Source organism: Crocodylus siamensis, chromosome 5, assembly GCF_052110815.1.
Source record: "Crocodylus siamensis isolate JL-2025a chromosome 5, ASM5211081v1, whole genome shotgun sequence".
NCBI lineage: Eukaryota > Metazoa > Chordata > Crocodylia > Crocodylidae > Crocodylus > Crocodylus siamensis.
In genome coordinates this window covers 46,934,762-46,948,245 of record NC_143399.1, presented here as the reverse complement: position 1 = coordinate 46,948,245, position 13,484 = coordinate 46,934,762, and the positions used below count along the sequence as shown (strand labels likewise).

General features: G+C 42.8%; 1 protein-coding gene across 7 annotated transcripts in view; it reads left to right on the top strand.

Annotated features, from left to right (window-relative positions):
* RC3H1 (ring finger and CCCH-type domains 1) overlaps nucleotides 1-13,484 on the top strand; it is a 96,903-nt gene that overhangs the window by 51,995 nt on the left and 31,424 nt on the right. For all 7 annotated transcript variants that reach the window (XM_090047767.1, XM_090047765.1, XM_090047766.1 and 4 more), the window contains 6 exons: nucleotides 3,965-4,085; nucleotides 6,244-6,483; nucleotides 8,337-8,512; nucleotides 9,596-9,796; nucleotides 10,553-10,685; nucleotides 12,849-12,967. In XM_090047767.1, the coding sequence (XP_089903893.1) occupies nucleotides 3,965-4,085; nucleotides 6,244-6,483; nucleotides 8,337-8,512; nucleotides 9,596-9,796; nucleotides 10,553-10,685; nucleotides 12,849-12,967 (990 nt within the window). The remainder of the gene's footprint in view (nucleotides 1-3,964; nucleotides 4,086-6,243; nucleotides 6,484-8,336; nucleotides 8,513-9,595; nucleotides 9,797-10,552; nucleotides 10,686-12,848; nucleotides 12,968-13,484) is intronic.

The following is a 13,484-nucleotide window of genomic DNA, read 5'->3' as shown; positions in this document are numbered from 1 at the left end:
AGTGTAGTCCTAACCTTGGCACATGTTGAATTTAAGGCATGATGGAAACCAGTCACAAAAATATCACACATCTTTTTGTATAATATTATTGTGGCTGGTTTCCCTTTCTGTGGTGCCATTAGTTGCCTGAATGTGTGGTTGGGTTACTATTTAAGATGCAATTAACAGACTAATTGCATCTTAAGTGTAACATCTGCCAAGCGCCTAATGCATAATAGCTGAGGGTATGAATTTAATGCTCACTTGCATTTTCTGACTCTGGGGGCCCCTCTACACGTGCAGGTAAAGGTGTGGTGGGATCTAATGTGCGATCCACACAATCATGCCTCCTGCCTTGCCGCACGTACATGGTAGGAGTGCAACTGTGTGCATTGTATATTGTATCCCATTGGTACGAGGGGAAGTCCAATCCTGGGCTCCTCTTGCATTGGCAAGAAGCAAGGTCCCCCAGCTGGGAGCCTGGGTCAGCTGATGGGGCTCCCAGCCATGGGGGTGCCCCACATCCTCCCATGGCTGGGAGCCCCATCAGCCGACTCGGGCTCCCAGTTTGAGGGGCACCCAAGGGACAGAGGCAGTTGCAGTCTGCAGGGGGTGGTCTTTTGTACCCTGTGGCTGGGAAAACATAGCTGCTTCAGCCTTCCAGCTGCCTGGGAGGCTTCAAGCAACTTCATTCTCCCAGGCATGGGGGGCCTGTGTGTCCCATGGTGCCTGGGAGCTCCCAGCCTTGGGGGGGTGTACATGGTTCCCCCAGCTGGGTACTCTGATGGAGCTTCCAGCCACAGCGGCCCCTAGCCACATGTTCAATTAATGGTGTGATAGGAAGCAGCTACAAAGCTGTTTTTATTTTTAAAATCAAGTTTTTCCATGCTTTGACTGTTCCCTTTTAAAAGGCATTCTCTGTCTTAAATTGAAATTTGACTTGAAACTTCAAACTAATAGAAATGTAAATGCCACAGCAATGAATCGGAAGTAAAACCACCTCTGAAAATGAAACTGCTTCAGTGAGTTTCAGGGGTTTTAGTTATCCAAGCTGCAAAAATAAAGGTTCTGCAATCTAAAATTTATTTACTTTAGATAAACATGATTGAACATAATTGAAGATACTTTAATAACAGGCTAGGGAAAATTTGCTTTACATTTTTTTACATCTTGCTTAAAGCATTCTAAAACCAGGACTGGCAACCTCAGTAATGCCAACTCTCATGAAAAAAATCACAAGACTTCTGATTTCCAAGTCAAATTAACTCTGACTTATGATCTGAGACAGCTCAAATCTCAGGACTTTTTTCTTCTGGCATATGTACAAAGCGCCAAGCTGGGAAGTCTGTGGAGGGGGGGCAGGGTGCAGCTCAAGGCCCCCACATTGAGGGAGGGAGTGTGGTAGGGGCTGGGGTGAATGAGGTGCTGTGGCATGTCATGCAGCAGAGCTGTGTGAGTGTCTGCTGCTGCCCCTCACTCCTGACTCTCAGTACCCTACATCCTGCCTTTCCCTAGACTCCAAACCCCTGCACACACATTCACTGCCCCCTACACCATCAAGAATAACACCCCTCCTCCCCTCACACACACACTTCAAAAGTAGCATCTCATGATTTCCGTTCCAAATGTCTTGATTTTTTTTTTTAAGAGTTTGTCTCATGATTTTTGACATGATGGGGTTGGCAATACTGTAACTTACGGCCTACAAATGGGATCTGGCTCAGTGAGCCATTGGGTTCAGTTTATGGTACCGGGGTACTTTGGGAGCGTTCTGGGCATGGGTTTTTTTGTGGCAGTGAGCCTTGCCTGCACTGCAGCTGGGTGTCAGGCAGAGATGGTAGCAGCAGCTGGGGTGGAAACATCTGCTTTGGGTTTGAGGTGGGTTTCAGCCTCTTGCTTGGAAGTGCTGCCAGCCATTGCCCTGACAAGTCGAGATGAGTACAAGAGGCTGCAGCCTTGAAAATAAGTGTTCGCCGAGTGAAAAATGATTTATAAACTTCCCAGAGTTTCTCTGCTCTTTCTCTAGTGTTTAGGCCCCATGTAAAGGCTGAACAGCCTAGAATTTTCTCTTAACTAACGAACCCAGATCTCTAATTCTTGCAGCAGAAGCTCATCCTTTTTAGATCTACCAATCATGGGTCTGATCCCAGATTATCTGTGCATGGGCAACTGGTGCCTCCCAAGTCTGGGGGGGGCACCAGATTGCCGACCTGTGGTGGGGGTCCCTGCAATGGCCAATTTCCGAGCCAGCAGCAGAACCGGAAGTGTACTTTCATGGGGTGCGCATGCACCCGCGTGCACCCCCTACACATCACCAGTGTCTGCAGTGGTGGCATTATGTTGTCATTGGAATACTTATGCTTGTTGGCAAGATGTTAGACTAAACTCTCACGCCTGTTAATGTTCTAAAGCAATGGTCTCCAAAGTGGGGTGCGCAAGATGATCCATTGGGGTGCAGGAAGAAAATATTAGAACTTCTATTTATATTTATATAAATATATTGGGGGTGCATGCTCAGAAATTTTTTACTGATAGGGGTGCGCAGTCAAAAAAGTTTGGAGACCACTGTTCTAAAGATTGCCCCCTTCCCTTCCCCAAACAAACAAGAAAAGTTAATTTGACCTAAAGTTCCATTCTTCCCTTGGAAAGTCTTGCTTTCTTATGACTTAGTTGGAAAGTGCTGAAATTAATATAAATGAATGGTGCAGTTTAAAACAGCCCCAGAAGAGGTAAAAGTCTAGCTTACGTGTCATGTCAGACGCAGATAATGTACACATATATGCATGCACAGTGCAGCATGTAAAATTCATTCTGTTTATAGTCAGACCCTGTATTTTAAGAGGGGGGCCCAGTACATGTGCCAGTGTTTTTTATACCCTTCACAACTAAGAAAAAAGATAAGCCTTTAGTCCAAACAATTTGTGTGCTGCTTGTTTGGCATATATCTGAGATGCAGCTGTTTCAGACTGTTTTATCTACTAGTAAGCACTTTTGGAGTTGCCAAGTCCTTGGTGTAGTTTTGTGTGTTCCTGTAAAACAAAATCCAGCTGGTCTGATTTTAGGCTTGCTAGCTTTGAGAGCGCCTTTCTGAATACTTTTATTTTAGACAGCTTGAACAGTGTGGACCTTTCTAAGGAAAAGGAGATTTTTTTTATATAAAAGAAGCTCCTTGTTTGTTTCCTTTATTATCTGATATCATAGATGCTTTGGCAAATGAGTGATTTAAAACATTCTGATTTTTTAATTTCAGCCATTAATTAGAAAAGCCTTTGCAAATGTGTTCTTAAGTAAGCCTGAAATCGATGTAAGGTTTATTATTTCCTTTAAACATTTTTCTAAGGTAGGGGTTTTCAACCTTTTTGGATCAGTGTTCCCCCGGCAACCGGTCTTGCACAGCAGTATATCCCTGGCCTCCAGATGCCAGGGGGAGGACGGTGGCGCATGGCCGAACATGGGGTGTAGGGGGGGTGGGCAGGGCACAGCTGAACACAGAGTGGTGGCAACCACTGCATGCAAGCTGCCTCTGCATCCAGTGGGACAGTGCATGGTGGCACTCCATTCCTGCCTGCGCATACCCCCTAGGACTTTCTCAAGCACCCCTGGGGGTATGTGTACTCCCAGTTGACAACTCCTGTTCTAAGGTATAAATGGCTTAACCAATATGGTATATAGTATCATTGTGAAGCAGTATGATAAAACAGACTATCTAGCTAAATGTTGCATTACACGTGAAAACATACTATATATTCTTTGGCATTTTTGTTTAATCCAAACAAAAAAAAGTAATGGTTAAGAATAAAATAGATAAAGTGAAATGTCAAGAATTCTAGAGGTTGGAGTAGATTCATACGTTTGTGCTGTAGAAAGTTGTGAGGAGGGGAATAAAAAAGAAAACACATGACAATCATTTTGATATGACTGTATGCATATACATGCATACACGCATACATCTACAGTGTCATACATACCTGTCATCTCTTTACAGGTTCCTGAACAGCAGCCAATTACTTTGTGCAGTGGAGCTGAAGACACCAAACATTATGAGGAAGGCAAGAAGTGTGTAGAAGAGCTAGCATTGTACCTCAAACCACTCAGCAGTGCAAGAGGCAAGTCCTTTACTCCCATTTCCTTTTGAAACTGAGAAATGGGACCATATAAAGATTCATCTCAATGTTTTTATATCAAAACAAAACTAAAACTATTACAGTAGAGCCTTCCTGAAAAATAGATTTAGATCTAATAAAGAAATATGTGTTCCGAGCTTTTGGGCTATGTCTTCACTGCAGTAGAAGTAGTGAGTGTGTGTGTGTTTAATTTTATATAGAGAGAACTATTCTAGTGTAAAATCATATTGAGGGAAGGCAAAGATATAGTTTTGACCTTTGCCATAGTTAGTTGAAGTAAATTCAGAGCAGAAAATTTATGGTCAACATTATTACTAGCTGCATCAAGACGGAAGTAACTTTATGCTTTTTTTTCTTCTCTGAAGAGTTGATGTTAAGATGACTGCCTTAGTGTAAAATGTAACCTTTTTTTTGCATAAAGCATGAAAGTGAAATTCTTTGAAAGTGAAAATCTTATGCGTCTTGTGGTCAGAATTATCCTTCTTTCCTGCATTTAGGAACAGGAAGTCAAAACTTGTTCATTCCTTTTTGTAAGTGTTGGATCCATCTGAATCAGGGGTGGGCAAAATGTGGCCCAGGGGCCAGATGTGGCCTGCCAGGCCATTCTACCTGGCCCACCAGGCCCCTAAAAAAATTTAGAAAATTAGTATTTATCTGCCCCTGGCTGCCTATCATGCGGCCCTTGATGGCTTGCCAAAACTCAGTAAGTGGCCCTCTGCCCAAAATAAATGCCCGCCCCTGATCTGAATAGTTCTGTTTGAGAATGTAGTAATAACTATTATTACACAAAGTAACTTTATTACTTATGTAAAGATCTATCTGATAGGTTAGGAGAGGTGAAGTCCAGGGGAACAGCGTTTGGGAAGCAGGGAGTGGATAAGAGGATTTCCACTAGTGTGCTTTTAGACCTGCGTGTGGTTTCTAACTTTCATCTTGGCCAATAGTTAACTGGTTCCCAGTTACATTTTCAGCTTTGCCCCATGCATCTCCCAAGTGTTCTGTCTGCTTGGAATAAGGGAGGCTTCATCCCTCTGCTTTTCCTCTTCCCTTGCCTGAGTGTCCTAATTGCTGGAGGACATAGATAGCTAGCCAACATTTCTATACTGCCACCCCAGTTTCCTGGCTCTTATGAAAGAAGTCTGGATGACACTTTCTACTTTTCCCCTACTCCCAGCAAACAATATTTTTATATTCTGCTGGTCTGTGAATATATCTGGAGATCAGAAAAGCTGAACAGAGAGAGAATGCAGTCAGTTGAAGTTTGATATTGCAGTGGCTTCAATTGGAGCAGTGAAGTTGACTAGAATCTTGTTCATTTCAAGGAGCTGGTACACTTTGAAGCTTTGAGCAGCAGAAATACTAGACTTGTCTGTCTAGTGCAGGGGCTGTCAACCTTTACAAGCTGCAGGCTGGAACAACCGGGCTCCAGGCCAGCATGTGTTGAGTGGCTTCGGTGGTGTGTCAGCAGTGAGGGGGGATTTGCTGGGGCCAAGCAGCTGGGAGCTGTGCTTGCACTGCCTCCATTTCTCCTGGCTCCTCGCTTCCTGGCTGGGGTGCAGGTACAGCTTCCAGCTGTTGGGGAACTGAGCTAGGGCTGGGCACCTGGAAGCTGTGTCTGCACTGCTGCCGGTTCTCTCCCATTTCCTGGCTGTAGCGCAGGTTCAGCTAGAAGCTGCCCAGCCTGGACTCAGTTCTCCTCTGGCTGGGAGCTTTGTCCGCACTGCAGCTGGGGAGGAGGGGGTAGGGAGAAGGAGCAGCAATGTGGAAGCAGCTTCCAGCTGCCTGTCCCAGTGCAGCTTCTTGCTGCCCACCCCCAGCAGGGGTGTTGGCAGAGGCAAAGCCTTCCAGCCTCTATAGGCTGGATTCAGCCCAGTGGCCATGTGTTGTTGACTCCTGGTCTAGTGGGTAGACCTGAAGGGGGTGGTTGTTTATTTGTGGTTTTTACTTTTTTCCCTAAGCAGTGCCTAAAGTGAACCCACTGGAGTTTTAGAATGATTTTTTTTATATATAAACTTTGGATGGAAAATTTAGCATAATTAAATTCTGTGCTTCATTTTGAATTGGGAATTGAGGCACTTTTTAGAGTCGTGTAGAAGTAGAAATATAACTCTTTCCTCACTTCTCCCCTTTTGTTGTGAAGGTGTAGGTCTGAACAGTACCACTCAAAGTGTGTTGAGTCGTCCCATGCAAAGGAAACTTGTGACATTAGTCCACTGCCAACTAGTAGAAGAAGAAGGGCGAATCAGAGCCATGCGTGCAGCAAGGTCACTGGGTGAAAGAACAGTAACGGAGCTTATCCTTCAACATCAGAATCCTCAGCAACTCTCTTCCAATCTGTGGGCTGCAGTGAGGGCTAGGGGCTGCCAGTTTCTTGGGCCAGGTACGTACAAACCAATTCACTAATCCCACTGTTATAACAATACAGGGATTGGGGGGAAAAAAAAAAGAGGATGTACATCACTTATCTAGATGGTGCAGGCAACTGAACTCCTTAGGCCAATTTACTGAGCAGCAACATCATTCTTATGAGGTGTTACCAATAGGTTTTCTGACTTCAATGATAGGTCTTTTGAGTTGTTTTTATTGTCTGTGGAATACTGTCTGTTCAGTAGGGGTGTGCAAGTCGGGCCTTATTTGATTCAGATTCAGCCCAAATCAGGGACAGTGATTCAGTTTGTTGATTCAGATCACTGTCCTTGATTCGATTCGACCAAATTGAAATGTGAAAATTCAGCGCTGATTCAGAGAATCAGCGATTTGGACATAGACACCATTTTACATGTTTTTTCTACATACCTTGAGGTACCAGCACAGCTTGTGACCGCTGCAATGCTGAGGCAGATGGAGCGTCTCACAGGAGTGCAGAGGGGCCCACCCATGTGCTTGGTGGTGAACCTGGAAGTGGGCCGGAAGTGCTTCCAGTCCACTTCCAGGTCGGAAGGGGAGGGGGTCGTCATGTCACCTTGGCTTGGCAGTTGGCCATGGGGGGACCCTGGGTAGCCTCCCCTAGACCCAGGAGGCACTAGTTGCTGAGCCACGGGAGGGTGAGGGGGCCCCCAGCGCACTCTCCAGTGGACCCAGAAATGGACCAGAAGTGCTTCTGGTCCACTTCCGGGTCTGCTGCCAAGCATACTAAGCAGCCCCTTTTGCTTCTGTGGGATGATGCATCTGCCCCAGCATCGCAGCATTCACAAGCCACCTGGTACCTAGGGGTATGTAGAAAAACCATTTAAAGCTGTGTCTGTGTCCAAATCGCCAAATCTTTCCACATCTTTCAGAATTGATTCAGAGGGTTCTGATTCGATTTGGAGTTGGAGATTCAGCCAACGATTTTTAAGTCTAAAAATATCCTCAAACCCCTGTGTTTTAATGTCATGAAGAGATGAAGTTGAGTGTAGTTTGTGCAGTGAAAAGACAGAATGCTACGCTATGATTAGCCACTCATACGAGTGGCTATGATTTTTCCAGTTCTGACATTGACTATGGATGTGCTCAGTCAGGTTTCATAAAACTGATTTCTCGTGTGTGTGTGAGATGTATGTAAATGTTTCTATTTAAATATTTTTTCTCTAATAAAACATGTCTGTTTTAACTTTTGAAACGTGATGTGGTTATGTTAAGGCATACCCTAATTACAGTTATTAAATGCATTTTTATTGAATATTACAAGCAATACAAGTGTTCTGACAAAATTTTAAACAAAGTCAATCCACTGAACTGGTAGAAGCAGGCTAAGCATCTGGAAACAGTTTCTTGAAATGCTAAACCAGCTTTTGGTAGCAAAACCTCTTTCCACCAGTATCCTTATACAACTTCTTGTTCCACTGCATGGAACAGAGATGCTCAGTGATTTAGAGTGCATCTGGTGTGCTCTAGCTGCTTTTTTATGCCTACTACAAATATAAAAGCTTTTCTTATAGTACTTGTTTTCTTTGAGGGTATATGCTCTAGTCCCTCTTTGTGTTAGGGTGTCTTAGTAGAGGAGAAGGGGTTACTGGTTCTTGCCCCTACTTTAACCTGTTCTCCCTCTCTCCGTTAATACCAGAGTGTTTTGGAATAGTTTTTTTACATTCCCTGACATCTTTTGAGAGAACTGTAATGATTTTCTCTATTCCACAGGACACAGCATTAGACTGGCTTCTGCATCTGTTTCTGGGGAAACCACAGTAGAAGCACAAGATTGTCCTTGGTCTTGCTCACTTGTTTGTTTTTTTTTTGTGCTGTATTTTCTAGCAATGCAAGAAGAAGCCCTGAAGTTGGTCCTTCTAGCTCTGGAAGATGGATCTGCTTTGTCGCGAAAGGTCTTGGTTCTTTTTGTGGTACAGAGACTGGAGCCACGATTTCCTCAAGCTTCTAAAACCAGTATTGGGCATGTTGTCCAGCTCCTTTATAGAGCCTCCTGCTTCAAGGTATAAAGTAGACCCTGCTTGGTGCAGGAAGCTCTTACCTGTTATATTACAGAAAATATTACACTGGAGCTACAAACCAAAGTCTTATAAAAAAAGAACTTCTATTTCTTTGCACTTTTTTATTCAGTTGTCTAGTTCATAATAAGTATTATAGGCACTTGTATTTATAGGAAGCATTTCTACTTTTGTCAGATCCCAAAAGTTCAGTCTTTTGGTTTCACTGAGGAAGCGGGGGACTTAGGCTGAAGTTTGGTTTCAGGTGATGCGTGAAATGTGAATTCGGTCTCCATCTGGATTCTAAAGCAGGGGGTCAGGAACATTTTCAGTCAGAGTGCCAAAAACACCTGCAACCTTGACTTGAAGAATGTTGGCGTGCCAGGGGCAGATGGTGGGGGAGCTACGAGGGGGCCAGTCCTTGTTGTGGCAGTGCAGCCCCAGTCCCTTCCCCATCATCTGCCCCAAGGCGCATGTGCCAACCAAATGCCTTCACATGCCACGCCTTAGCCCTGGTGCTGGCGGTTGCCCATATCAATAACACAATACAAGTTTAGCGTAATTTTTTGCCTAGCAAGAATTAGTAGTAGAAGAATCCCAGTATATATTGACTGAACAGTACAATTTAAGATTTGAAATAGCTTGGGGTGCTATAAGTTGAGAATAAGGTGCAAGAAGCCTATGGTATTGTTGACTCCAACCAGTATTTATAGTGTTGATTCCCTTCTCACAGTAGCATAATTAGGGGTGGGAGACTGTGGCATCAACCCTGGCACCAATTTTGAGGGGACACAAGAATGGTGGCTGCTGTCTCTGCTGGCCCAGCCACTGTCAGTCTAGCCAATGAGGCCAATTCAGCATGTGAGCAATTCAGTACATGAGTATATAGGTAAGCAGTTCAGGATTTGAGTATAGGTAAGTTTGTATAAGGACATAATGCATACACATAGTATTATGATAGCAGTTAATACCTTTTCAGAAGGAAGACATATAATTTGGTAATTAACCTGAAAATTCACTAGCCATTGGCTTGGCTCTGCTATTCAGTTTAACTGTATTCGTTATGGTGGGCTGATTTCTTTCCATCAGGTTACCAAACGTGATGAGGACTCCTCCCTGATGCAGTTGAAGGAGGAGTTCCGAACCTATGAGGCTTTGCGGAGGGAACACGATTCTCAGATTGTGCAGATTGCCATGGAGGCAGGTTTACGGATTGCACCAGATCAGTGGTCCTCACTGCTGTATGGAGACCAGTCCCACAAATCCCACATGCAGTCCATCATTGACAAGGTAAAGCAAATTCAGATCAGCCCTGCTCTTGTCTACGGGTCTCGGTAACTTAACATCAGCAATGTACTGATATATTTGATGGACAGATAATCAAACTTAATCAATGTGCTATATCCTGTCTTAAGTTGACTTAAAAGTTTTTAAAATTGGCATATGTGCATCATAACCAGTTTAACATTGGTCTGTATGTCTGTGACTTGTACACTTTCCTGTCCTTCTGTTCTTCCCTACTGCTTTCACCAAATGGAGAAACCATCTCACAGTGCAGAAGAGCATTGATATCTAGCTGGTTTGATGGAAGTTTGCTGTCCTTTGTGAACAGCAAGCTTAAAAAAAAGGGAACCAATTTTAATGATTTTGACACTGAAATTGCAGGGTTATCGCTGTTACCTTTGTCCATGTTCCATCTTCGTTTCTTTTGTCTGTGTTGTATTACTTTTGTTTAAACTATGTTGCCAGTCTCTTGGTCCAGGAGCTGTGATACCATTTGATGTTTCTGCATGCTAGTTGAATACAGATGCTTATAAATATTCATACCCTATTATTAAGGAGAAGCACAAGCAGAGGGTTAATGTTATGGAGTAATCTTACATCTTAAAGATCTTTAAGTACACTCTCTTTTCTAGGAATAGTGAATGATGAAACTGTCATAGGTGAAAATGGAATGAAAGCTTAGGGAAGATGAAATGGTGGAACACTTTAAAACAGCAAGGGCTGCTTTACCTGTAGAAAGTTAATTATTATAATTTTTTTAAGTTGCAGACCCCGGCCTCATTTGCACAGAGTGTTCAGGAACTAACCATTGCTCTCCAGCGTACTGGAGACCCAGCCAATCTGAACCGGCTTCGACCTCATTTAGAGCTCCTGGCTAACATCGATCCTAGTCCAGGTAAATTGGGGGGCATATAGTGTCTACTTTAATAAAAGGAACTTGCCCTTTCAGGGTGGGTAAAAGGAGGATTCTGTTTTGAAACTAGCTTGGCAGAGGCAATAAGTACTGAGAAGCTAGGTTCTTATTTTGGAACCTAAATTAGTTCCAGGTAGAATATCTTCTCAGTACAAATGGTGAAAGTTCTTTTATTTGAAACTAGGCTTCATGTACTTATGGAGGTATTAGTAGCGATTTCAGCGATTAGTAGCAGAATCTTGGTTCCTTTCTTAGATATTGTACGTAGTCAAATCCAAGATGACTCCGAATTTAAGATAATTAAATTATCTTAATTATAATTAAATTACCCCAATAATTAAATGTGGTATATAGAAAATGTATACATTTTGTTAGAATTTTCTATGTATACAATCTAATTATTGTAGGAAGGTCATCTTAAATTTGTCCCCCCCACCGCTGCTGCAGTGAGCCAGCAGTGGGAGGGAGAGAGGATGTGCCAGAGGAAGGGGAGGCAGGTGGCTGTCTTGCCTCCCCCCACAGTTTGTACCCCTGCAGCCTGTGTCCCCTTCTCTGCCTGGCCCCTTGCAGCCTCTTGCCTCCCCAAAACATTAGGTGATTTAAGGTTTCAAAGAGGACCTTCCTGAGGAGGACCAGTTTGTTCTTGATATCATGACAGTGCCTTCTATCTGAATCTGCCAAAAAACTCTACACGCAGTTGATGTGCATGTCTGATATTTTATAGCTTTGGAAAGGAAGAATGAACTGAGATTAGCAGCATGATTGCTATTCTATCCCTATGGCAGCAATGACACTATCAGATATGATAGTTTGCTTGTTGGGGGCTGACTTTCTCATGGGAGAACAGATAAGGAGAGGTAGAATGTTGGTCAGGTTCTTTTTTTCTAGTGGCCAGAATAGTCTTGGAGGAGGATAGGCTATCAAATATTTCCTCCACCTCTTTCTCACTAGGCAGGAAATTTTGTGGGGAACTGAGATATGAAAGAAAGTTTCTTTTCCCTTTCTAGAACTAGAGAAGAATGGGACTTCAAATGTATCTGATGCTTATTATCGAGGAGTTGGTACATGAAACTACCACCACCCTACCTCCCCTTTTACCACCAATTAAGATCCCAGTCGGGCAAGATTTCTTACCTTGATTTTGCAGTGGGCCACACTTGGTTCAGTTTATATAAATATTCCTCCTACCTGTAGAAGACATCTGATAAATTAAAGACCTAATGAGGATAATGAAATTCAACTACATTACGAAATTTCTGGAGGCACTTAAATGTAAATAAAGCCCTCCTAAGGTCCTTTTGAGTCATTTTCAACCTTGTTATACTCAAGGCACCCCTTGGAAAATCACTGAGAATCACTGATTCAAAGTATATATGCATGGTGGTATATTGTCAGCTGAATTTATGTTAAGTAGCTGGAAAAGAAGCTAACCAACTAAAAGCATAAACGCATACCTTTTTCATAGTGACTATTTAATTTATCACCATGCTTTTGATTATAGTTGTGTTTATCAGATAGCTCTGTTTTACATTGAATGGCCCAATTTGTGTTGCCATGTAGTGTCTTCAGTTCTAGACTATCTAGGTTAATGTTGATACGGAATGCTGTTACCTAAAGGGATGTCTGTGTGACATGAGGTTTTGCAGAGAGAGCAGACTGTTGGATAAGAAGACCTGGACCCAATCTTCATAAAAAAAATTCACTAAATATTAGCACATCAGGGAGCTCTCTCGTCACAGGATTAGCAAAATTAAACCATGTCCCGAATTCCTGAAATGGTGTTAAATAGTGGCTTATTGATGTGATGCTTGGTTGATACGAAGCTGTTTGATATGAAGCTTGGTTCTCTGACCACGTAAATAATTTAATTCTTTAAGCAATTGGTGCCCTTATGTGATACCTTTTTAAGTTCTTTGTTGATATTCCTTTTAAGTTCTCTGTTGATTATTTGTTAAATTTTATTTAACATTTATTGATTTTTAAATGTGTTGATTTTTGTGACTGTATTTCTTGCAATTTACTACTTTTTTAGTTTCTGGGAGTGGGTGGGTTGGTTGGTTGGTTTGTTTTCTAAACTGAAACCTTCAAAAAACAGTTGTGGTAAATTCTTATTAAGAATAAAGTATTGTCTTGTGGATATTTTAGATGCCCCATCCCCAACTTGGGAACAACTGGAAAATGGATTAGTTGCAGTAAGGACTGTGGTACATGGACTAGTTGATTACATCCAGAATCACAGCAAGAAAGGAACAGATCAGCAACAGGTAAAGACTGTTTCTATTCGTATGTCAGATCTGGGAACATGGGTTCAAATGCATGTTGTTAAAACACCTTTGGAAGTCCCTAGTGAACCTTAATCATACTAGGAAATTTGTCACACCACTTTACACAGCATATCAGTTTGAAAAGAGAAGAAAACAATCTACCTGAAGGTAGAGGGAAATTAGCAGGGATCCTGGTTTTCTCTGTTTTAAAAATTACAAATCCTCTGATTAAAATGGAACACCACCAGTGCCTTAATCACTATAATAAAATAAATTCTGAGTACCTGTAACTTCTGGTATCTCATTTTTAGATTTATCATGAAAAATCAGAGCTCCCTCTGACCCCTGTGCTCACCAGGATGCAGGTCCAGGCCCCTCACTCCCCACCCACAGCCCTGTGCCATGCTGCCACTGTGAGCTCCACAGTGCTGTAGTGAAGCATCCCCTGCCTGCACAGCAGCAATGAGGGGTTCAACTCTGCACCATTGCTTTCACTGCTGCTGGGTGGGCAAGGAGT